General features: G+C 39.8%; 1 protein-coding gene across 1 annotated transcript; it reads left to right on the top strand.

Annotated features, from left to right (window-relative positions):
• Positions 1 to 314: 314 nt before the first annotated feature.
• Positions 315 to 20,972, top strand: LOC112958428 (BPI fold-containing family C protein-like). The gene is made up of 16 exons (XM_026052261.1): positions 315 to 325; positions 2,083 to 2,208; positions 4,040 to 4,151; positions 5,352 to 5,480; positions 7,613 to 7,768; positions 8,550 to 8,613; positions 8,701 to 8,761; positions 10,285 to 10,376; positions 11,623 to 11,796; positions 12,720 to 12,773; positions 13,514 to 13,684; positions 14,318 to 14,385; positions 15,256 to 15,298; positions 19,118 to 19,184; positions 20,240 to 20,316; positions 20,810 to 20,972. Exons 1-16 carry the CDS (start codon positions 316 to 318, stop codon positions 20,885 to 20,887), a joined length of 1,482 nt encoding a protein of 493 aa, XP_025908046.1. The 5' UTR covers position 315; the 3' UTR covers positions 20,888 to 20,972.
• Positions 20,973 to 25,945: the final 4,973 nt, after the last annotated feature.

Raw genomic sequence — 25,945 nt, 5'->3', positions numbered from 1 at the left:
CTGACCATCAGGCAGCTGCCAGTTTCCAGCTGCTTAACTCTYTGTGCCTCTGATAAGCTCCTACAAGCAACCCTAGCATCTAACAGARGCCTGGGGCTTTGGTGAAACCAGAATATCAGCCTTGCAGTGCAAAAGTAATGCCTCTTGGTTTGAGAAAGCAATATGAAATGATATTGTTTTGTGATGCYGTGGCAGCTCAGTTGCTATTTGTTCTTCCAGCCTATCCCTGTGGATACGTTTGATAGACAGATCCAAACATGTAGCTGTGAAGCACAGTGGTTGCTTAAGGTTGCTGTTCTCTGTTTCTCAATGGGCATGAAATTCAGTAAGTACCTCACTTGCATTTATGCTTTTAGAAATCCCACTGAATAGTTATCTAGCAAATATCTACAATTTCTAATGACAGAAATGTCTGGCCTTCTGCGTTGATACTGATTTTTTTTTTAATTAGTTTTCCAAATTAGGCTAGAAAAAGTAGCATGTTTACAGGAAGCTAGGCTACTTTCTGCACAGTATAACGTTGCTCCTTGRAAGTAATTTTTGAGTTTGAGTTGCTTTAAAATAGTTCAGAGGGGAAAAAAAGACATTAGAACTAAAGAGGGAAAGAGGAGTTACAGTAGGGATTTTCAGAATGTGTCACAATTAGTTTATGTTTTAAGAAAGTTTGGTGGTTTTTTTCCTGGAACCAGTTTTTCCTGGATAGTTTCTTGAGGTAGCCTTGTAAAAAATCCCTCAGAAAACTGATACAATGCTAATGCTAATAATGTGTTTTGAGTGTCTTACAGTACAGAAGCTCATTGCAGAGCAATATTTTGAGGGACAAGACACATCTTGGATTTGTATCTGTTTAGAGTCTAACTTGATCAGTATTAATTCCAACACAGTTAAGTCTACCAAAGAATTTTTTTTGCCATGCCTTTGTGTGTTTTCTGTCAATTATGGAATCAATTTTCAGAAGTGAAGACTTCAATTATGTCTCAAGACAACATTTTTTTTCTTGAGATCCAAGAATGATCTTATAGACTGGAATGTCTGACAAATTAGCAAGACTTTTTTGCAGTTCATCAGTTAATACAATTTTGTATCTAGGCAGGTCCATTCCATGATCCCAGTCTTACATGTTGGAAAGTGGCATGCCTCATTGCTCCAYGATAATGCCAGGATGAAATTATCATAGGCCCCAAAGACACATTTCCCTAACACAGTCCTTGGAAGATTTGAAGTTGTCTTGAGAAGYAGTGTTGTTATTTCCTGGCAATCAAACAGTGTCTATCACTGATCATTTACAGACTTACTGTACTAGAAAAATCTAATTGAAAAAAAAATCAAAACCAAATCTGTCACAGCTTTTTTGAAAGTCTTTCCAACAGACTCTAGATGTCATGTGCTCATATCCCATCACACGTGGGCTCTCAGCCAAGGATCTGCACTCAAAGTCCAATACTCACTATGCAGCAGCCCAGTACCATGAAATCCTTCTCTCCTCTGCTGTGATCCCCAGGTAGTTCTTGTGTGTTTTACATTTGCCAGTGCAGTCCCTTCTCACATGACCTGCTACAGTCAATCTCATATCTCAGTATTTTGATTGTCAGAGATTTGCGTGTAATAGGAAAGTAAAAGATGTGTTATATTTTATTAAATCAACGGATGTAGTCAAAAAACTTCTGGATTCACAAGATGAGCACATCCTAGGATTTTTATATAAATCAGGTGATCCATAGGAAGACAAGACGTGGGCCTCCCTGTCTGCAATTGCTTTGTTGTTTTCACCATGACAGGAGGTGGTTCAGATGGAAAAATAAACGAGCCAAAACATGGATGGAGGAAGCATTTGGTGGAGCAGAACTGCTCAATCTCCCCAGCATCTGGTGCTTACCAGAGCACCATCTGTTTAGTTGGCATTCTTGGTCCACTCTTGCAGTGGTTTCCACCTCCACAGCACCAGGCTCTGCTTTATGCAGTAAAATCACTAGCTAATCTTCTCTTGACGCAGCCTTGCTGAGGGAACAGTGATAAATACGTATTTTTTGGTGATTTATTCATCATTTAAAATTAGCTTTAAATCATAAATGTTGTTAACAGGTCCCTGTGACAAAGGTGAAAAGATGCTAAAGATCTGGTATTCCTTCCTGCTGTGTTTGCTGTCCTTACTGCTTGAAGCTAATCCTGGTCTCAAAGTGCGGATTACTCAGAAAGGGCTGGACTACGGTATGTGTGATGTTGCCATAAATTAATTTACAGCAAGTATGTTTTGCCCAAAATGTAGTTCCTTAATAGAGATGCAAGGTAAAAAGAAGGTCCTGAAATGCTGAAATAGAGCAAATTCCTTTCATTTCGCACCAAGGGCACTTCATGTCTCTTCTGTCACTAGTTCTCTTCTTTTTTTGCGTACTCCAGATGTGAATTTATCTTTGTATTTGTGTGTATTCTCATACAACCCAATGTATGAGAACATGCTCCTCATATTGATCTGCTTTCTTAGAAACAGAATGAGGTGGTTGTGTACTGTTCCTTTAAAAAAATGTCAAAAACTTGATTAAAAGTGCTATATTTATTGAAGATAATAAAGATATGACTGGAAAAAAATGGAAAACTTTAGGATATCCATATTGGGTTACACAGCTGTACTCTCATTCCTCCATTTGGGTAAGACAGCGTCTACGTCTGCCATTTTCTCATAAAAACTAGTAACTATCTGTCACATCCACTATATTTTTTTCTTACTTTTTCTATTCCTGCTGGTTCTCACTGTCTCTTAGCTAAGACTCACTCCATGGGTGTGGAGGACATCCAGTACAATTTCAATTGTTTAAAGAATTAATATTAATAAGAAAGGTTAACAAGGCACAGATTCAACAAAGGCTGGGTCATGCTAAGGATTAATTTTCATTTATGTTCTGAACATGCTGACAGGTAGACAATGGGCTTGTGAGATGAAAAGTAAAAGCTAAGGATTTAACTCTGAGATGAAAGCAAGGATCAGGTCCGATTATTTCTATRTATGAGCATTGTTTTAAAGGCTTTTGGGGAGTTGGGAAGTGCAAGGCAAACATCAGTCATCTAAAACACAACTAATCTCCATATCTTCTTATGGCACACAGGGAAAAGGGCTCTCTGGGGATCTCTCAGGCCTTTAGAAATTAGAGTTCCTGGTATTTCTTTAGTGTGCACCCGGCAGAGCTGTGCTGATGTTCACCATGGTGTTTGAGTGCTGGAGGAACAGACTGAGGTTCCTCGCCCCTGTGTTTGTGGTTGGGGATCAGAACAGGCAGTAACTGTGCCCCTCTCAGAGATGCTCCCACTTGAAGAGGACGGAGCCTCTCATGTCTTTTAATGAGATTTAGAGGCTGAGGCTGTAGATCCTGTCTGCTACCTGGGCTCACCAGCTGCCTTCATTTACAGTTGTGAGGGACCTTCTGGTTACTCCTGTCAGAGAGAGCCCATATTTTCCTTTGGTGGCAAGAATGCCCAAGGAATCATAACTTAGCCCTTTTGCTGAAACAAAACCTAACTACTCAGAAATGGGAAGAGAACATTTAAAAGGAGTTGGTTTAAACCTCAAACAGCTTCCAGTATACAAACAACAAAACTGATAGTTCTGTTTTTGACAATTCAGATGCACATGCTAGTGCTTTTTATATAAGGACTAAATATAGAGGTCATATTACTACTTCTTAATTGACTCATATCTGTTCAATGACAAGGTTAATCTAAGGTAAAACTGATGACCAAGTGTTTCCCAAGGCTCTCCACATTGTGAGTGAAATGAGGTAAGTATAACAGTTTCAAAAACCTGAAAAGAGTTGTAGGATAAAAGATAGAACTTCTCATAGGGATAATCTGGATCATGAGTTAAATGACTTGTAGGTAGGTGAGGCGAATGGAGGTTATAATATAATAGCTGGARCTAGGTCCATGTAAAGGTTTAAGAATCAGAGGTTTCTGAGAGAAGTTTTGCGAGTACTCAGAATATTGGGCACTCTCCTAGGGTGCCTGAACTCTATCTGAAAAGCGTGTTCTTTCCCCTGTTCCTTTGTAGGCAAGAGGATTGGGATGGAACTCCTGAAGGAAGCAATACTGAAGGAGAGCTTCCCAAGCTGGAGCGGGCAGGAGAGCTTTGCRTTTGTTAAAGTCAACTACAGAATTTCAGGGTAAGCAGAGGAAATACATTTCAAAGGACTAGAATGAAACAGCCTATTCTTTGTGTGTTTGTGTGTCATAGTAATGTGAAAGAGGATGTTCAGTAATAGTAATTATGGAATATTCAGTCATAGTAATGTGAAAGAGGATTTTTTCTCATCCACCACGCAGGATATATGGAAGGGCAGGAAATTACTTTCACAGGAGCTTTTTGAATAGATTTACAAAAGGTAAAATAGGAAAAAAACTAGGGAGCACCAGAGCAAAGGTCCAGAGAGGCTGGGAAATCCTWGTCCTTGGAGATGCCCAAGACTATTGGGAAGGGCCCTGAGTTGGCCCAGCCTTGAGCAAGGGTTTGGACCAGGTGGTCTCCTGAGGTCCCTTCCAACCTACATTATTCTATGATTTTCAAAATCCTCATTTATTCTCCTACCCATAGTCCTCGCAATTGGCCATCTTCCCAGTGGATAATTTGATTTTGTTCACTGAAAAGAGGATTACTGAAGGCGGCCTTACCGCTGCCTAAGATGTTACTGGAAAATTACAGTCATTTTTAGTAAAAGTAGTTGGTACATTCTGCCCCAACAAAACTAATGGAAGAGGTTGGGCAGTTAGATTAAAGGCAATTATTTCAAGAGATTTCTGCCAGATACCAGGAAGCAATGAAGCATGTGAACTGTGTGATAAGACTGCAGTTGGTATCTTTACAATGTTCAGCTCAAATCAACCTCCCCAACCTCTACAAGACAATGGCCTGAAGTATCAGAAACATTTGTTTTGGCAGGGAAAACTTTAAGCAAGATTTTGCTTTGAGAAATGGAGCTTCTCAAGGACCCTTTGCTGAGACAAAGGAGGGAAGACTAGATGAGGGAAAAGGGACTTTGATGTTTTGCTTCCATCAAATGCTAATGTTCCAACAATCTGTATTTATTTATAAATGTACTGTCTGGTTTCAATGCAAAGACTTATTTTCCTTCTGCAGGCACATTTTGCTTTAAGGAGCTTATTCTCCTTCCTAGAGGAACCTTTTTTGGTTTTTTTTTGTTTGTTTGTTTTTTGTTTTTTTTCCCTTCAGCACATCTGTTTTCCCTGACCAGATGCTGGGAATTCCTTCTTCCAAGGATGCTACTCAAAGTAATGGGTTCCATAATCAGAAATCCTTCTCACCCTTTTGACATGCAGTCTAATATCTCCATTTCTGTTTTCTATAGGCTCAGAATTAACACTGTAGATTTCCCAGAAACTTCTGCATCCTTCATTCCTGGCACTGGCATCAGTCTGTCAGTGACCCGTGCTTCTGCTACTATGAGTGCAGACTGGGGATTGAAAACATGGCTATTGTAAGTATCTTATGGTGTGAGAGGGGGTGTCTGGGAGAACACAATTGGCTTTGCAATTGAATTTGTGAAATTTAGTTAATAATATTTTTTTCAGGTCAGATATGCTTTATCATTAATCAACAATCTGTTTGGGTAGGCTTCTCAAGAAGAAAACATTCCCTGTCAGCTGACACTTTCTTTTGTAAAGGATTCTCCCCCTAGGGTTGTCTCTTTGGGAAGTATGAATTTGAATACTTGTTAATTTCCTCAGCTTGTCCAGAGTGTATGTACGTGAATATTCGGGATCACAGAGTTTCCAATAACAATATTTGTTACTTTCTGTGTACTGTATTCCTGAAAGGTTGACTATAACTAAGTATGTATTTGCCAGTACTAATGAATATTATTTTGAAAAGGTTTCTGTTTAAAGGGGGGTATTGTTGCAAYGCTGAACATGCAGAAAGTAGGAAATTCCAGAATCCAAGTTGTCTTGGCTTCATGAGCATGTGCAGTATATTTTCTATAGTGATGTGACTACATCATTTTAAATTGCCTTTTTCCCCTTTTTCTTACCTCAGCATTTTTGCTGCAAATTTTTAATATAATATTCTAGATTTTCAGTTTATTCAGATGAGGAGTAAAAACTTACAGGACATCAACAGAACTTGCAAAGTGCTAATCCCAACATTTTGGGCTAATGGAGTAACTGTCAAGAGCATTAGGCATTCCTCTATTTATGAGCCCTATCGTTCAGAAAGATGAATCACCAGGCTGACAGTTCAGAGCRTGTCCTGTTTTCAAAGGAGCACAGACACACAGTTCTGCTTTCAACACAAGGTATCGGTGGCTAGGAACCACTGTCACTGCGGGCCCAGCCTCTCTTTGTTCCTCCTGGCAAACCAGCATTGTAAAGAAAAAGATACTGTATTCAGCAGAGCAGATCAGTTGTTCAGCAGGGCAGATCAACTGTTCCCAAACACGAAGCCACCAACCCTTTTTGTGAAGCCTGAGAAGCTGGACATAGTCTGGAGAGACCCCAGACACATTGAACTCCAAGGACTCCACCAAGGCAGTCAAGGAGCCAGGTGGGATATGTGGTGGAGGTGGCCCAAGCCAGCTTTGTGGGAGTTTACAATGTGAAGGGGTTTTCTTGCCTTTTTGAGTGGCAGAGGAACCAGTCTAAGTTCTTCTGTTCAGTGTTAGATTCTGTGTATGGCTGTAGGTTGAAATAGATCCTGAAGATGCCCAGCTCTTCAGAACCTCCATTCCCTAGCCCTCCCTGTTCCATCTGAAAAGGAACTTTTCAAGGGAGGCCTTTGACAATCCAGCCCTCCTGGGTTGTTTCTAGGGTTAATAAAAGCYAGATATTATGCCACTTTTTAGGCACTATCTCTGAGTTCCTAGCCTTCACCCTAGCCCTCCTCTTCCTTGTGTCCCAGAGCACTCTGCCAGTCACAAAGTCTCCTGGCAGGCCTTTTGCTCCCACAGACCCAGAGCTAAGATCCTGCCTCCATGAATCAGGATTCCTCCAGAAGAGAAGGACTTAAGGATGCAGGAAGGAGAACTTGACTATCTGGGTGTACCTTGGTATCCCATGCAGCCTTGAAAAGGAGGAAGAGGCAGAGAACATGACCCTGTGAATGCAGTACAGGAAAGGTTRGGTTGGAAGGCATCTCTACAGGTCATTTTATGCAGCCTCCAGCTCAAAACAGGGTGATCACCAAACTGGATCTGTACAGCTATGTAGTGGTRGTATTTAACCCATGGATGGTTCTGAAGCATCTCTAGATAATTTGTCCAGTGCCCTCCATATGAGAATGTTTTTAGTAATAGCTTATAAGTTGGGGTTTTGGTTAGAGACAGGAAAAAGAGGGTCTGAAGAGTGGTACTTCTCCCTGACAGCAGTTTAATGTAAAAAGTCTAGACAGAGAGTTATAGAGGTCCAAATGGCAGTGGTGGTAGGATGGATTTTGTGTGGGGGAATGATACTGCTTGTCTGGTCAGAAGTTGTGTATGATTTTTGGATTGGGTTAAGATTTGTATGTTATTCTTTACTCTAGATGATGGAAGGAAAATCAAACTTGCAGGTAGTTTTTTGGATTGCTCCTTTAAAGCAGGTATTTCTTAACTTGTTTTTGTTTTTGTCTGAGCAGAAGAGGCCAAGGAGGAATTACTGTGTCCATTTCAGGACTGTTTATGGCAGTTGTTTTTGAAGTGTCACGGGACAGCACAGGGCACTTGTCTGTATTGCCGCACAATTGTCAGCTGGTCATTAATAGCGTAAAAGTCCAGTTAAATGGAGGATCTAGGTAAGTATAAGAGATTTTGTGGTTAGTTTGCAGGAAGTATCAGAGATTTTAACAAAAGGACCACCTCTCAAACATGGACATGAACAACTTCCYAAGATTATCAAAAATATGATTTTAAAAGCCTGTTTGCAAAAACAGACTCCTTGTGTCAGTGTGTAAAGCACAGATAGCCTGTACTTTTCTTTTGCCTTTCCTGACAAATAGGCTTACCAGACATATTGCATATTCATTTTTTTCCACAGAGATGTACTAAAGAGCAGAAGATTGTGAATGTAAATTTGTAGTTATGAAAGTGGATCTAGGCTGATGATGAATTTTGACAAACCAACCTACAATTTTAAAGTTTTTATTTCAATGTGGAATATAAAACACTGGTTGCAGTTCCCTTCATGCTGATTTTGTAGAAAGTTTTCATGTCTTACTCAAATGAAAAATGTGGCTAATAGAGCATTTTTTGCTAACGTGTTAACGTGAAGCTTCATGACTTTTCAGATTACCTTCTTGCTAGCAGCTATGACACTGAGAAACACCACGGTTGGAGACTTGTTAATTAGACAAGTTAAAAAAAAAATCAGTTGCACAATCTGCCAATCTAATTGACATTGATGCCTCATTTCAAAGACTTCTGTTCTGACCTAGGCTATTCTAATGTAGATTATTTGATTATTAGCAAATTTGGATATTCTACTGTAAATCATATGTTTACATTAGTATATTATCTTTTACTGCCGATCAAAATATCTCATTTCTAAAAGTCTTTTGTTCCTTTATTTTCCCCCAGCTGGATCTATAACTTCCTGACTGGTTATCTGCAGAAGGCCATTCATACCAAGTTGGATAAAAATGTAAATCTACAAAGATGGTTTTAGCTAGTGAAGGTCAGGGCTCACATACAACCACTGCTTTACTGATTTCTCTCTCTTTTCATATAGCTGTGCCTAGATATCAAATATAAAATACAAATGTTGGATGCACAACTTAGAAAGCTTAAAGGTGAGTCTTTGATATCAATTTTTTGTTAAGTAATTTTCATGCTGCTCATTTTGTGGTACAAAAAGGAAACCAAGTGCTCCTGTTCTTCTGTGCCTTAGCCTATTCCAAACTCCCACCTAGAAATCTCTATGCATCTAGAAATCTAGTATGCACCTCATGTAGAATATTCAGATTTCTTCTGTGCCCCTGGCAGGTCATGTATAACCTTTCAGCTTACTATAGCTCAACTCTGTTGTTTTGTTAGAATTTAGAGGTGAAAATTACCATGTTAATCGTTTATGCTCTTGTTTCTGTGGATGCAAGAAAAACTGAGTTAACAGTAATCCACTAAAAAGCTATCAAACATCCATCCCACACTGCAATCCTATCAGATCTCACAGACTTAGTGTATCTTGTTTTGAACTTAAGCTCATGGAGGTAGCAACAGACTGAAGGAGGAGTGTCATACCTAGCATATTTCCATTCACATCAGTTACAGTTCCTATGTCACTCTTGCAAAAATATTAGGAAAAAAAGATTACCTATGTTCAAAAAAAAAGCGTATAAATATGAGATTTTAACTACTCAATTTATATCTGTTTTTTCAAGTATAAGAATATTTATTTGTAGTTTTAACCAATTCATATTMACTAAATCACTGCACCACTGAGGTGGTAAAGTTGGTCCCACTCTTCGCTTCTCATTGTGGCCAAAGCTCTTAGCTGCTCCATATTCAGAGGCAGAGAAAATAGGCTTTTATTTTCCTAAAATGGCTGGCTGAGTACTGGCAGCTGTTCCTGAAAACCATAGTAGTCAAGAAGTCTTGAACCAAATCTTGTTCAGCAAGTACCCGAACTCTCAGGTTAGGTGCAGTTTAGTTTGTGTTGCCCTATTAAGGAGCGTAGTCTCTATGTGAATTCATTATTTCTCCTTAGAATTGTTTGATTATTAATAGAGTATGCACAGACTTTACAGACGRAAAATAACAATCAGTCTGAAATTGCAGGAGAGAACTTTTCATGAAAAAAGGTCTGTCAAGACTGTCAGACTGTCCAGTAAAGTGCCCTCTGTTGTTTTGAACAAGCATTCTCTATCTTCAATACTCACAAGTTCAAAAATGTGCTAATGTCTTTTTTTTCAAAGTATTTTGAAGGCAATTGAAAGTGTTTTCAAAGTATTTGCCAGTGTTGCATCATAATCATATGAGAGTTCAGATTTCTTGTACAAAAACATGGCAAAAGAAGTCACTCTTTAGATACTTCCTTATTCCACGGGGACAGACATGTGAAGAACAGATTCAGTGGTGGAACACCAGCAACACAAATCTTAAATTTGGAGGGATCAGTGACTTTTCCAAAGGGAAAACTGTTGCTCTTTCCCTCCCTCACAATTTTCATGTCCTTCTATCTTCTCCCACCTTTCATCTTCTTCAGAATCATCATTTTTCACCATTTCCAAAATGCCTCTGCCCTTAGCTAAGCAGTTACAGGTTTTGATATGTTTTTGTAATAATATCCATTTTGTTTTGTCCATCATTCTTCTAGTCTTAAGCCAGATTGATGCCTTTGCACAAATAGACTATTCCCTAGTTAGTTCTCCAGCAGTCTTCAAATCACACCTTAACCTGGACTTGAAGGTAATTTGTTCTTGATAACCCTGTGTTCTGTCCATGGCACTTTTGCTTTTCTTGCATGTTAGTTCATTTTCTTTCACTATGGTCTGACTCAGGCAAGCCAGTCTACTCTTTAATTAGAGGAGCAATATGTCATCTGGGTTGTTTTGTCAACAGCTGTTATAGAAAAGTAGATTTGATTTTTTTAATAAATTAGTGGTGTAAAATACTTATCCGATGTTGTTATTTAGATTTTTTTCAGAGTTGAAGAGGAGCTTCATAAACATTCTAAAGTGTTCTTTAAATTCACAGCCCTCCCACCTCCCACAAGTCCTGCTTGTTCTTTGCTTATTACCAGTGATACATAATTCATGCAGCTACCACTGTAGCTTGCAGCCACCAGTGTTTATGGCCCCCAAAAAGACTCTTCTCACGGAGAGTCCTTGAGGAGCACAGGCAGTTCCTTTCTCACCTTTTTCACCCTCTTTGGCAAGAGATATCCCAGCAAAACCCAGCTGTTCCAGCAGCCCAGACAGTCCTTGTGACTTAGAGCATCCCCATGACTCTCAGAACTCTAAACTAAAAACCAGTTTCTAAACTGCTTTCAATTTAGAAAGATGTGGTAAAGCTTTGGCTCATACTCTCCTTTTCAGGTATTTTGTTCAGGTGACTTTTACCTTTGAACAAAGACTCTGCAAGCAAGACATACATACATACATACATACATACATACATACCTTTAGTACAAAGCAATTATTTACCAACTGCTATAGCTAGCTAGTACTTAAATGCTACCCCAGGCTAAACTTTAACAAGCTCACACCCCTGTTGAGACATCTGATGAGTGATGGGTCTTTGCCAGGCACTTAATTAATCAGGTAAGAAGGCCTTGGCCTTCACTGCTCCTCAGAACAGGCTGATTCTTCCTTGCAGCAATGTAGTTCAGAGCACTTTTGTAGTGTCTTCTGATTGCAGTTCAGAGTAGTCATTTGAATGCTCAAATTTGAACTGTGAAAGGATGAAGACTGAGTGTTCTGTCCCATTTCCATGCCTTTTCTCCCCTGCCAAAAAAAAAAACCTTGACTTTGCTAATTTTTAGGGCATATCACAAACGTAGTTGCTTACTTCAGGCTTTCTTTAATATCAAGCATTTCTTCAGGTCAAGGAGAGAGAATAAAAAAGCTTTCTGTTCAGCTACTGTTAGTGTAGCCAGTAATTCTGACAGATACTGTTTTTTATAAGTGTAAATACTAATAAAGACTCTTTGCAGGGCACAGTCTATGCAGTAGGAAATCATAGAGATCCTCCCTTCATGCCAGCTCCATTTGCTCTTCCAAACCAAGGTGATTCCATGCTTTACCTGGGAGTCTCCAATTATTTTCTTAAATCTGCTTCATTGGCCTACTACAAAGCAGGGATCTTCAACCTCACCATCTCCCAAGAGGTGGGTATAATTTACAAATTGTAGAATTATAAGTAACAGCAGCATGGATAGTCAGCAGAGGAGATTCACATGTCATTTTGCAGAGCTCTTTGCCATCTCATAGAGATTTCACTTCTGCCATCCCATTCATTCTCTGTTTCACCCATTTTCTGTGGTCAGAGTCTTTCTCAGGCCTAATTCGGAAGTTCTTGGTAGTTCTGGGTAAGGAATGATAGTTATGAATGTATCAGAGCCTGCAAGCAACCCTTCCTCTGTACAGATTGCCTGTGCTATATCTAAGCAGAATTAAAAAGGTGCAACACAAAAAGGGTGTTTAACTGCTGCAGTCTGCTCCATAGAGACCCACAATAGATAAACTGGATGAGAGAACTATCAGACTTAACAGAGCAGTCGAATCAGACAAGAAGTAGGTACAACACGCCCGGGCACTCCGTTGTGGGTGAAGAACAGTATCTCCCAGAAATTCCCAGAAATATTTTTTCCACACTGGCTTTGTTAGAAAGAGCTGGCAGAAAATGTTGCTGACTACAAAGTTTTGTAATCAGTGAAGAGGTGACACAAATTTCCTTGACTCTATCACAGAGACCAGCAACAAAATATTTTGACTCTTGCCTCCAACTCACTCACTATATATCATCCAATAGAGGCCTGAATACAGAAATTAATAAGGATGATTTTTTTTTCTTTCAATAGATAATGCTTGCTTTCTGTCTAGTATGTACTTCTGAGATGCATCTGTGAGACATTTGCCTCTCTTTTGTCCTGGACAGCATTGTAGCTTCCCTAAGGATCATTCTGGAGCAAGGAAGCACTAAATCAAAACAAGGATTACCTACTACTAAATAAAGAGTATTTTTTTTTCAATGAAAAGCTTTATTTCTAAGCTGATATGAGATGATGTAATTTCTTTCATTTGTTTACAGCTTGCGACTGCTTTTAACCTAACCACAGCCCTATTCAAAAAATTTGTTCCTGAGGTAGGTACTTGTATTTGCACAGACTTTTAAAAAAGAGCAGTAACTATTTTCCTGTGGGTTTTATTTACATACTGTTTCCGAAAGTTTGGAGGAGACAGGGAAATTGAGCTGGTATATGATTAGCAGAAGAGTCAAAAGTACTGGTCCTCATAACTCCTGATTTTCTTAATTTTATATGACCCTCTTCCTTAGTCACTCTCTGTCCCCCTTAAACGTCAGATTTGCTGCCAGTTCCTGAAACAGTTCTAAAGACTACGTGGTAGCCACCTGTGAGATCAGGCTCCCTTTACTCCTCTTTAAAGTTAAGGTATCTCTACTGTCAGTAGCTTGACTAACGTATGCCAAGATTTGAGGCTGCTGAAGCCTGGCTTTTTGGGAAGCCTGCCTGTCCTCCAAATTCTTCATATGATTGTTATCTTTTTCTTTAACATGTATCACTCACTTCCCTCTTTTTCTTTTCAACATAAAGTGCTAATTCCTTCCTTTTGAAATAGTTTTCAGAAACAGTTCTTATATTATTTCCTCAAACTTGTTCAGTATCAGTGGATGTAAAACTTTGTTCTTTTTACTATTAGTGTAGTTATAATTCAAGACTTTGCTTTGATTAGATTATTTGGCTAATTATCAAGAGATTCACATATAGCACCTAATTATCACGTATTCACAGAAACCCTAATTTAAGAAGAATCTCTTCCACAGACACTCAGCATTCAACCTCTTTTCCCTTTGAAACTCAACAGACGGCTCTGTACTACATAACGGCACATCCAGTGCTACTGAAGCTGATGGCTACATCACCCCCCGAAGTCAGTCTGCAGACAGACGGATGCAGCCTGCAGATCACTGGCTCTGTGGATGTATTTGCTGTTCTGCCAAATTCAGCCATGCAGTACATCTTTACAGGGAATATAGTAAGTAATGTATGTTGGAAGGTAACGTTCAGGCTTGGTGCTGACCAAATCGCGGAGTTATCTTCCAGATCCTTCAGAAGTCGTACAGGTCAGTACAAAATAGAATGTACAGGCTTGCCACAAACATATAGACTGTTCAATTGCATTTGGCAGGGAAGAAGGATGCACCAAATAGTGCTGAATTTAGTGTGCAGGTGCCAGGAACAAGTTATCGAAGTCTTTTTTTTCCATGTGGAAATCATTCTTTTCGAAGAATGAATTGTAGCATAAGATAAGCTCGATTGTTTGATGTTCAGTCTTCCTAACTCATTTGTTATAAAATAGTTCATTGTGTCTACAGGTATCTGCCATAAGGTTGAAAGTGAACCAGTTATGCTAGCCAAGCAAAGATTTAAATGATCCTAAAGATAAGCAGGCAATCAGGGCGGTATTATGGGTTAGCTTATGCAATCCTTGTCGCTGGCAGAAAGCAGCAAACTTGCAAAAGGTTTCAATATCTGTAGTGACCAAGTAAAAAGTTTAGATCCTGTGTTCCCATCATAAAATGCAATTGTATTTGTGCCGTTATCTAAGACAGGAACTTATGTTCTGCACACAGTCGTAGAAGACTTCTGTGGTTTTTTTTCTCTGCAGACAGCCAATACCAGAGCAAATCTGACAGTAACAAAACAGAAGTTGATTATCTCATTTCTTCTAAAGAGGTAACTAAAGAAAATTCAGAAAGCAACATGAATGTTTCCAGCATTTGGACACAACAAAATTTCATTGCATTAACCTGAGAGTATTTGTTTTACCGGAAGAAAGAGAAAATTAGTTGGCATCTTTCTCACCGAGACTTAAAGATACTTTGACTGGTCCAAATATTGCAGATGAAATATAGTGATATTTTGGAACAGCTGTGTCTTTTGTGCAGCATGCTACTACCACTTTCTGCAGGTTAGGCAGCATTTCAGATAAGAGGGACCATTTGTTGGTTATTTTAAGGGTACCTGTTTATATCTGTGCTAATACTGGAGGATGAGATTCAGAATTTTAGAATAAAACCCATATCTGTTGCTTCTGGGGGTCATAAATAGAACTGCCACAGTGTAAACACTGCACTGGACTACTGTAGCCAGCTCTTAGCATGCAATACAGCCAACTCTCTGAATGCATTTTGTGAGGGGAAGTCTTGCAGTCACAGCTCAGGCCCACATTAGAAGATTAAGGATTTCTGAAAGATTCCAGTGATTCAAGATCTGATATGTAGTAAACACTGCTGGAGACTCAGAAAAGCTTTGGCTAAGTCAAAAGTGTGAATCAGCATGAAATCAGTGAAAAATAGCAAAAATTGAATTAACAGGAAATGCAAATTCACGCCATTACATGAATTTCTTTTAGGTCTCATTTCTGCAGGTACTCTAAGCAGCACCATAAGAAAATAATACATTTATTCCTTTGTGTGAATTGTAGAGTTGTATTTCTTCTAGACCATTTATTTCATATGGCCTTACATCTTCAAGCAGTGTTTAAGCATAACTTGTGCCTACATCCTTTCTAGTGAATCCACTTCTTCCATTTCTTTCCCTCAGGCTGCAGTTCTCCCTGCTGCGCTCCATTGCCAGCTTCTCCGAGGTAAGCTGGTGGCTTCAGTGCATAGGTAAGGTAGCTGAGCTCTTCAAAGACAGAAAATCATCTGAACTTTGTGCCTGCAGAATTCTTGGTCTGTCCTGGGGATATCATCTGCCACTGTTCTTTCTTCTTTAAAATAGTATGCTTTCTACTATAGTATGCTCTCTGCTTTTCTTTTTCTTTCCATTAAGGAAAAATACTTCTTGGAGTGTTTTTTATCATGAGGGACACCAGAACTTATTACAGCATAGAATAAATTGCAACAGGGAAAGGGTCTGACTGGGTCCTCGTGACCTCGTGAACGAGCTTTCCTAGTTAATTCGCTGGGTTCTGTATCCAGAAGCACAAAGGCAGGCATGGGCATAGCACCTCTTCCAGCAGCTTCTGCAGCCAGCCTGAATTCACAGCAGGACTGAGTAGGCACAGGAGCTGGAATGACTCCAAAGTCAGATTAAGCTCCGCTTCGGGAATTATCACGAATCACTTCAACAAATACCATAAAAGGCAAGTTAAAAAAAAAAGAGAATAAAAGAAACACCATGACACTGGTTAGACCATTCACCGCAGGCTGAGAGGTGGTCAGTGCTACTCTGCAGCAGCTCASCTGAAACTACAGCTTTCAGTGAGGGCAGGAGGACAGAGCAACAGGACAGAGGCAAGTCTTGTCGTGCAGAAAGCAGCACAGTTTTGAAAACTGGCTGCTGGAAGCCAAAGTGAAGTTAAACATATTTCATTTCTATAGCTAATGTTCTGCCTGATGCTTAGCTTAAAGTAAAAAAAAAAAAAAAAAAAAAGACTGCTATTGTAGAGAGAAAAGAAGGCAGCAAATTATAATTAGATGAGGAGGAGAGGGCTGGGATGCAAGTGGGTTCGCGGAAGAAATTTAAGAACTTGAGACAGTGAAATTCAGTCCAAAGAGGAAATATGTGAACACCACAGGCTATTTATATTTACATTAACTGATGGTTACCTTTTAATTTGTCTTTCCAAGTTGTTTGTCTGTTGACACCAAGGCCCATGTTGGGGTTTTGGGGTGTTGATTTAAATGGTAGTATGTGTGCAAATTTGATCAACACTGAAAGATAATGAAAATAGAAATTGTCAGGTTGAAGATATATGATTTTTATTTTTAAACTTAAGCATGAAGTTGAATGCAGGGTGTCATAAAATCGAACCCAAAATTGTAAAGGTTTAAATTTGAGACTTGATCCACATTATTTAATCCACGTATGTTTTATAATTTGCAAAATCCCTTTGAGTTTTATCTGATTTTTACCTAGTCTAAAAATTGTTCTTCCACTGATATATAATAACCTGCCTAGGAGGTTGTTTTGATGATCGGACAGAAGATTGTCGTGCATTTTCGACCTTGGATTAAAGGATTATTTGGTCATAAATAAAAAGGATTATTTGGTCTATAGAATGCTGTATATTGTAAAGATCTATTTTTAGAGTCATCTGAAATTTGTGAAATATAGTTGGTAAGGTCTCTAATTTTTTAATATCATTAACTTATAGTAAAAAAAAAAAAAAGTAGCACTTCATAATTCAGGAAAAAAAGCCATTTTCTTTTCTCTGTGTCTATTAAATAGATGGTACAGCTAAAAGCAAATTTAGTAAATTTAGCATTTGGTTCTAGGAAGAAAATAGGGATAGAGACAAATTAGGAGTTACATGAGCTTCCTTTCTTCTTCCTTTGGGAATTTACGTTATTCATTCTAGTGCAAAAACTCCATTTTTGAGTATGTATTTTCTTGGCTTGGCTTACAGAAATAATAGGTATCACTTTTGATGTTGGAACAGTGTTTTCAGGGATCAGTAGATTTTACCTATTTGCAAACGGAGTGGGTTGGAGAAGGGATTTCCTACTAGATCTTAATGGAAACCTTAAACACTTGCTTATCAAACAAATGAGATAGACACAGAGCTACAGCTTGGGGGACAGTACTTCGGGCACTGTTCAGAGGTGGGATTCTGAATGGTTCATTTTAAGAGTTAAAACAGGGCAAATGTCAATTTTTAAAGTAGCTAACCAAGAATTTCAGAAAGCAAGGAAAAATAGACCATATTGCTACTAAAGAAAAGTATGCTTCTATAGAGACCAAATTCTTGCTAAAAATAAACATAGTTTATGTAGTTAAAATCTATATAACTCTGTAGGATGGCTTTAGAAAAGCATTGCTTGTAAAAGTTTGCATAGCACCATAAACCATGTTTTACTATGGTTTACTAGTAGGCACTGGAGAGGAACAATAAGAAAGGAGTTTCAAATCAGTTTTGCTTTGCATGTTACCAGATGCAAACTGCTATTATCAACATTTTCTTTGAAAAATTATCAACCTATACATCTCATGATGGTAGAAGGTAGAAGAGACTACTCTGATTTTCTCATTGCAAGATCTGAAGGGATGTAGAAAAATCATCCTTCTACCTTGTAACCTAGCTATGTCTGGAGTGTCAGGGAGAGCCTGCACTTAGGGAGGACTCTGAAGAACTATTTTCTTGAGTATAATCACATCTGAAACATATTGTAACTTCTTTTTGTGGCGTATGCTACTTTTGAGTTACATACACTACATAAAATTGTGCAGGAGGACATCTGCCAGGTTCCACAGTACGAACAGGAACTACTTTGAAAATCCCGCTCAGATTTTGTTTCCAGGGAGAAAACACGTTCCTGCATCTGCACTTTAAGGGTGAACAGGAAAAAGTAGGAATGTATATGGGCATCCTTGGTAGAGATGACTCATTACTCTGCAGTAATTAATGTCATTATTCTGGATCTTTCTTCAGAGCATTTAATCATGTGGAATTTCAGCAGCTGGAAACAATTACAGACAATTTCTGGTGTTACATAACATCATGATAGCAAAAAGTCAATATATATCAATATATGCAGCAAACTTCTGCAACTCAACACACTCAACTTTGAAATCCTGGCTTCATTTTTGCTGAAAACTAGCTTCAACTCAGACGGGCTGTAAACATTCCCAAGAGTTTATAATTTAGACTGAAGATGCATTGCAGGCTTTTAAAAAGACATTGTGCATCAGCAAGAGTTCAAGACATTATGCTGGTAAAGATGTATATAAATGTCTTTTACTATTTTTAGCTATGCACTTTCCTTCCTATTGCTCAAGTTTAAAGATTCTTATTTAGTGACACAGCAGCCAGCACTAATATAGTGTATAGTACAGTACACTATAGTGTGTATATAGTGTACAGTAGTATAAAGGTTGTTTGCTGCCTCGTGCTTCCACCAGCTTTCACTGCTCTAGCACTTTTCTTTCTAGTGTCTTCCTTTATCTTTCTAAGCTTTCCTTTTAGCACAAAAATACTTTATACAACTAGGAAAAAACTTTTAGCATATATTACATGGAGTCCACTGCACTTATTACATTGCCTCTAGGCTGGGTGTCTTTTAGAATCATAGAATGCCGAAGGTTGGAAGGGACCTCAGGGGTCATCGAGTCCAACCCCCCTGCTCACGCAGGGTCACCTAGAGCACGTGGCACAGGGCTGCATCCAAGCGGGTTTTAAAGATCTCCAAAGAAGGAGACTCCANTAAAAAAAAAAAAAAAAAAAAAGACTGCTATTTAAAGTATTGTAAGAAAGATGGATGTCTTGTTGCAGTGTATGTTTTGCATCATCCAGCTGCAGATCAGAAAAAAAAATCTCCTGAGGTTTTCTCTGCCAAGTTGTGTTCTTTTCGTTGTGATCTTTTTCAATGTGACTCTAGCTGTAACTCTCTCTCTCTCCCCCTCAAGCTGCAATCCCACGGGCATCAAGAAGTAATCACCATATGTATTTTCCCCCTTACAGCAGGACTCACTGGTGGAGAATTTTCTGTCTTATGCTTTACAGAGTGTAGTGATCCCAGTAATCAATGGTAAGGATTGTGGCCCATTACTTAGCATAGCTGGTGGGAAAGAGAGGCTGAAGCTTAAAAAGGAAGTGTGCAACTTTAACAACTGTGTTACGGGAGATTTTCTGTCATTGGGCTATGACTGGATGTATTTATGTTGTGCTGGCCTTAAGGTCTGGCCACAAAACCAGCTGAACCAGAGGCCGGGGCAGAGCGTGTCTCAACCCCAATCGAAACACTGTGCTTGGGTTTCCTTCCCACTGAATGTAGCATGAATGCAGCAGAGCTGAGGCACAACTGTTCCAGGATTGACATGGGGACAATCTGTGAGCAGAGAACATCCCAAGCAGGGAAGCTCAGAACCGTGTCAGCATCTTGGGGTCTGGGGGCAGCCTGTCACCTCATCCCTTTCCTCTGCTCCTGTCCTCCACTGCTGCCTCAGGCAGGACAAGGAGGAGAACCAGTTCTGTGGGACGTGGGAAGAGGTGGTGAAAAAAGAGGGGAAGTTAAAAGGAAGGGAATTCACAAGCAATAAACAGGGAAGAGTGCAGACAGTACCCATAAGGTTAAAGAGCAGCAAGGAGATTGCTGCAGGAGGTGAGCTTTTCGTGAGGAGAAAGGAAGGGGAATGGACAGGAGGAATGCAAAAGTCAGATGTCTAGACAAGCCAATAGGAATAAAACTGAGGCTTAATCTAGGAAAGCAGGGATGGATGAGAATAAGACAAATCAGCAGGACAACAGAGCATTGGATAGAGAAGAAAAAGAGAATGAACAAGTTAGGCRGGGGAAAAGACAGGAACCAGAATGTGTGGATACCTGCCTGGAGAGGAGCAAAGGCAAAGAGGCCGGTGTTAAACAGATAGGAAGACTGTGAAATGCTTGTATGGCACTTCCCGCCGCCCCGCCCAGGACTTTTTGTGCTTTTAACAAATACAAATAGTAGCTCCCTTTCAGAGGCAAGGGGGTAGCTTTTTATTGGGAACTTGTAAAGCACATTGAATTCCTTTTGAAAGAGGCTTCTGAAGTGCAAGTGTTTCATTGTTACATATAGATGTGTTAATATTTGTCCTTTTTAAGATAAATTAGGAAAAGGATTTCCTCTTCCTAAGTTGACCCACACTGTCCTCGTCAGACCTGTAATAAAAATGAATCAGGTAAGAATCCCCATTTCTTGTTAAACCATGTTGCTGCTTTTTCCCACCTATGAATTTATATGAGTGAGACTGTGTTGGGTGGCTCAAGGTGTAGCTAATATTAAAACYTGATTATAGACTATATGTAAATTCTAAACTCTGGGTCAAAAATGAGCCCCTCTGCAGATTTGAGCAGTAGTAGGTTATAAAGGTTCCCTAGCTCTTTGGAGAATATTAGCAATATAGAAACACCATAGGGACCATAGGGAGATTGAATCCTCTCTATTCTAACAGTCTTACAGTGGAAGAAAACCCATAGGCAACCCAAGTGGTATAGTAGTAAGTGCTACCTGGCCTTTTGGAGGGTTATTTTACACTAGAGACCATTTTTTATCCTAAAGTCAACTAAAATTCATGAGGCTACCCTTGTCCCTTGGGATTTAGCCCCAGAGTACTGACCCTGAATATGTTCACTTGAAAATTAAAGTAATTTTACGTGTTCTTCTTTCCTCAGGGTCATCTGGTGATTTCCACTGATGTTCACTACAAACAAAAGACAGGGGAAGATGGCGACCTTCACGGTCACTCTTAGTGTCCTTTAACATTCGAACCYTAATAACAGAAATGAAGTCTGTCGTCTTCTAGCTTGTAGGGAGTAGGCGCTGTAAGATTAGATGCATGCCTTTTGGTCCTTCTTTTCAATGTTTTAGTAAAAACTTCTAGCTTTACACCAAAAGCGTCTGTTGCTTTTCAGTAGTGGGAGTGGTTGGCACAGTGCTGCGGGTGTTTAAAGTCTGATATGTGACCACTTCTTCTTACTAGGGTTGTAGACACCAAGTACTGGTCATTTTAGGGACAAGTTGCAAGATTTCATGTACAAAACGAGATCTTAATTTTGATGCGTAAAAATTTCATACCTTTTCCATAGACTGTGAGTGGGAATAGATTTATGAAATGCAATGTATTATTTTAGAACTACAGAATCATGATTTAGGTTGCAAGGGAGCTCTGGAGGTCATCTTGTCCACCCCGCCTTCTTCAAAACCTCYAAAGCTGGAGATTCCACAAGCTCTCTGGGCAACTTGTTCTGCCTTTTAACCATCCTTCAAGTAAAGCTTTTTCTCCTAATATCTAATCACAGATTTTCCCTTTTGTCCTATCACCATGTACCTCCAAGGAGAGTTTGGCTCCATCTTCTATACATTCTCCAGTTAGGTAGTTCCTGCAATAAATCTTATAGTCACCAAGCTGAATAGACCCAGGTCTCTCAGTCTCTCCTTGTATGTCGTGTTCTCCAACCTCCAGCCTTCTTGGTCGAACTCGCTCCAGTATGTCTATATCCCCCCTTTTTTTTTTTTTTTTTTTTTAAACTGGGGAGCTCAAACTGGACAGAGCACTCCAAATGCAGTCTTACCAGTGCTGCATGGATAGGAAGGATCACTTCCCTGGACCTGCTGGCCACACTGCTGCTAATACAATCCAGAATGTGATCGGTGGCTTCTGATGACTCCTGGTCAACTTGTCCATCTAGACCCCCAGATCGTTTCCTGCAAAACTGCTTCCTAAACAGTCATCTCCAGCCATTACTGCTGAATGGGGTTACTCCTTCCCAGGTGCAAAATTTCTTGCTTGCTCTTGTTGAATTTCAAGGGCTTTCTGCCTATTTCAGCCTGCCCAGGTCCCTCTGAATAATAGCACTGCCCTCCATTGCATTGGCTGCTCCACCCAACTTGATGTTATCCCCCAACAAGCTGAGAGTGCATCCTGTCCCTTCATCCAGATCCTCAATGAAGACATTAAATAGTCTTGGTCATGGTACTGATCGATGAGGAACCCCACTRCCTACTGACCATCACATGGGTTTTGCACCACTGATCAGAACCGGAATGCCTGGCTCAAAATTCCACACACTTTATCCAGCCCATATCTAAACAATTTAGTGGTGAGACTAAGGCAGATTATGTCAAAGGCCTTGCTAATCAAAGTATATCACCATTCTCAGCTCTCCTGTTGCCAGTCAACTTGTAATAAAAAGCAATGAGATTGATCAGGCATGATTTGTTCCTGGTAAATCCATGTTGAATGCTCCTAGTTACCTTCCTAACTCCTTTAGCTACCAGTATGTTCACAGAAACCTTTCTTGCTGCCTTTCACCTCCCTTCCTAGTTTCCACTCTGGCTGATCTTTGGCTTTTCTGACTTCATTCTTACATGTGCAGGCAATGCACATGCAATATTCTTTTCAAGCAGCAGGGCTCAGCTTCCACCTTTGTGAACTTCCTTTTTGTGTTTGAGCTCAATCAGGACATCCACATTTATCCATGCTCCCCTTCTGCCCCGCTTGTTCAAGGTACAGAAGGGTGAGGAGGGAGTAGCTAGTGGCTATCAATCAAATTTCAGAAGTGGAGCTCTTGAAATTTGGGGGAGCCACTGGTGTCAGTGGGTAAAACATCCTCCAGTCTGCCCCTTTCTGTGAGCATTTCCACTGGCACTGGTTGAGAGACAATACAGGAAATCTTTCACAAGCCAAGATCATATCTGCTTTGATATTCCTATMCTCCTCGTTTCTTTTTTAATTCTTTTCTCACTTTTTTTATATCTGTACTTCACTGAGTTTGTAAATAGGGTTTGGTTTTTTTAAACCCTAGAAGAATCCAGTCATTTTTCTTTGTATGCATGAAAAGTTAACTCATATTCATTCTGATCTGGTGTTGTTCCCTAGTTGATAGAGAACAGAAGCCAGACATGTCCACCAGTCTGCTGCAGGCTGGAGAGCATGGAGATAGGGGAGACACAAGGAAGAGGGGAAGGGGAAGCCAGCCTGCTGCTAGTTTGCAGCAGCAAGTTTTAAAGGGTCTTAACATGTAGATGGGAGCAAATACTTGGTGGCTCAAAATAGAAAATCACAATAAAATATTGCTTTCAGAGTCTCTTTGTTACATCTTGAAAGGTGAAGAGTTTGGATTTAGAAATAATTTATAGCATGCTTGAATGTGTTATCTGAATATATCTGTAAACAGATTGGGTCTTGCTGCTATAATTGTGCAAACAAATGATGAAACTGTTCTGGAAGCTTCGGTCTGACTTTGTTAACTTTTGCTGATTTTTTTTTCTGAACTCCTGGGTGGTATTCCATTAGAAGGACCATAAAATGTTAAAAGGATATTATGAGGACAACATTAAGATAACTTCCATACGTTTGGGTGTTTGTAAATCTTGGAAATCTCTGTGGATGGAAACAGTGGAGCTTTACCCTTGCTTTGGGATGGAACTGAAGGACTTGGGAAAAAAGAAAAAAAGTAGTAGTTTAGGTATCTGAGGGTGTGATATTTGTTCAACTTCAGTTACCAGAGATACAAATAATAGAATGATCATGCATGTGACTCCCCAAGGAAACAATTARATTTGTGTATGGTCTGAGTATTTGTTGACTGACTGACAACTGTCTCTGCCCCTTTCTATTCATGGACTGGGCAATGAAATGACTCAGATTATCCAGTGAAGTTTACCAGGCCTGAGGGAATTTGCCTAGATTACATAGGAGCTAATTGATTAAATCACCTCTTTGACAAGCCGAATAGGGCTGTTTAGCTGAAGGATAAGTAAATAGTACTGTTTAGCTGAAAGACAGGCAAGCAGAAGAAGCACAAAAATATTAACTGCAAGGATGTGATATACATATTCATGGTTCACACTCTATCCTGAACAATTTCAGAACAGAAGGACTGAATTTGTTGTTTCCCATATGTTCGTGCTAACAGTCATACATCCGTTTGTTCTTTCATATATACCAAATGAATTTAGCCCTATGGAACTACTGAAATCTAGTTTCCCTCTAGCTTTCCTCTCTAGTCCTTCTGAAAAGTCAGTTTTAATGCCACACAGGCTTAACTAAACCTGACAGAGCTCAGCATCCTAGTGCCTGAACACCCCACAGTGTATCCTGCCCCCTGCCTGGTCCCTAAGTGAAACGAGACACATGGATCTATCCCGGGACATGCAAAATACTTGGGCCATGGTTAGCTGGGAGACCACTCCTTGTGTGATATCGCTGAAGACAGCGGCAATCAGCTGCCCTCAGCCGCAAGGCTCTTCCCTTTAAAAGGGAGGCTCTTGGTGGCAGGGGGGTTCCCTGCAGCATCCTCAGCCCCTGTCACAGMAGGCTCTTCTCTGCAGCTCCCAGGGGAGGTAAGGTAACAAATACTTGCTTCATGGCTGTGCTTTGTTGCAGAGTGGTTTTCTTGGGAAGGAGCAGCAGTAGCCAAATTTCACTAATTTTAGGGATTTTAAATTACGATAACTATATCTCAGTAGMAGGTGTTCTATCAAAATTTGGTATTTTATTTTTACTCTACATGTGAAGCAGATATTTTTTCATGTCTCAGTTTCTATTGAATAAAACTAAGGAGAACATATTGTTCTTATTAAGAGGCAAAGATGTTACATGATACTATCCAAAACTGTATTTTACATGGAAATTATGCTGGTTTTATCTCAGAGTTTTGCAGTATGCACTGCTAAAGTTATGCTTATGATTGAAAATGTTTTTTGAGGTTTGTAGTGGGTATTTCTAATAGATGGTATAATGGGTAAAAATAATGCAATTCTAGAAGCAATAAAAAGGTTAGAATGATCAAAAAAACTTTCAGGAGTTAGAGGAATGTTCTGTAAATATAGATGGTCTCATGAAGGCCCCCTCTTATGCACCACTATGTCAGATCCCTGTGATAACTAGAGACTTTTTATGTGAAAGTAATGCCAGAAAAGACATTCCCATGCAATTTCTGCTGTCCATAATGCAGTTTATCTATCACAAGGAAAACCATCCCTGGGTGACCTGCCTGCCATTCACGCAAAGAACCTCAGATAACTGATAACTCCACAGAGGACTCTTCCCAACTGGCCATTCTCTGATTTTGCCAAGTTTGATTTTAAAATCCTCTGGCAAGGTGGCTTCTCCCTCCGCCCTGGGGAGACCTGGCTGCCTTCAGCAGCAAAAGCTTTGTACTAGATGCAGCCAGTTGTCCACAAAGCTTCACCCCGCGCCCATTTTAAACCCAGGCACAGAAGCCCACGGATGGGAATTTGCTTTACTCATTCACTACCATGTGCTCAATCACGTAGAGCCAGCAGGCACTACTGATYCCGTGTAATCCTGGGTCAGTCCCAATCAGCTGAAAGCTCCTGCTGATCTCACTGTGGCTGAGGCCACCCRTAGACACCCATTCAGACGTGGAAGCAGTGACTCCCTCTGCAGTCACAGGAGGTTTTAAGATAGGTGGGATGAATCTATAGAATCAATCTATAGAGATGACTGTCCTACATAAGAGGCCTAACTTTTGAATGGCYCTGTTGAAATAAGCCCGATCCACCCAACTGTATTGTGGAGGCACAGCCAGCTGGGAATGGMAAGTATGTGTTATTTTTCATCCTGACCATTAGGTCCCTCACCCAGGCTGTGAATATCTCCTAACATTTTTGTGAGAGGACACCACAGAAATCAGTCAGTTGCCAATGAGCTCAAGCAATCTGAAAATTTAAAGGAACCAAATGACTAGCAGTGATGTGTAACTTATTATTAAACACACTCACCTGTTTATTATGAATATGTTTTTGTAAAATGCAATAAACACCAAAGCCCCTCTCTGTGA

The sequence above is a fragment of the Nothoprocta perdicaria genome, unplaced genomic scaffold (assembly GCF_003342845.1).
Source record: "Nothoprocta perdicaria isolate Ctin4 unplaced genomic scaffold, notPer1 scaffold_86, whole genome shotgun sequence".
Taxonomy (NCBI): Eukaryota; Metazoa; Chordata; class Aves; order Tinamiformes; family Tinamidae; genus Nothoprocta; species Nothoprocta perdicaria.
Note: the sequence above shows the minus strand (reverse complement) of the source record. Positions and strands in the feature narration are given on the sequence as shown.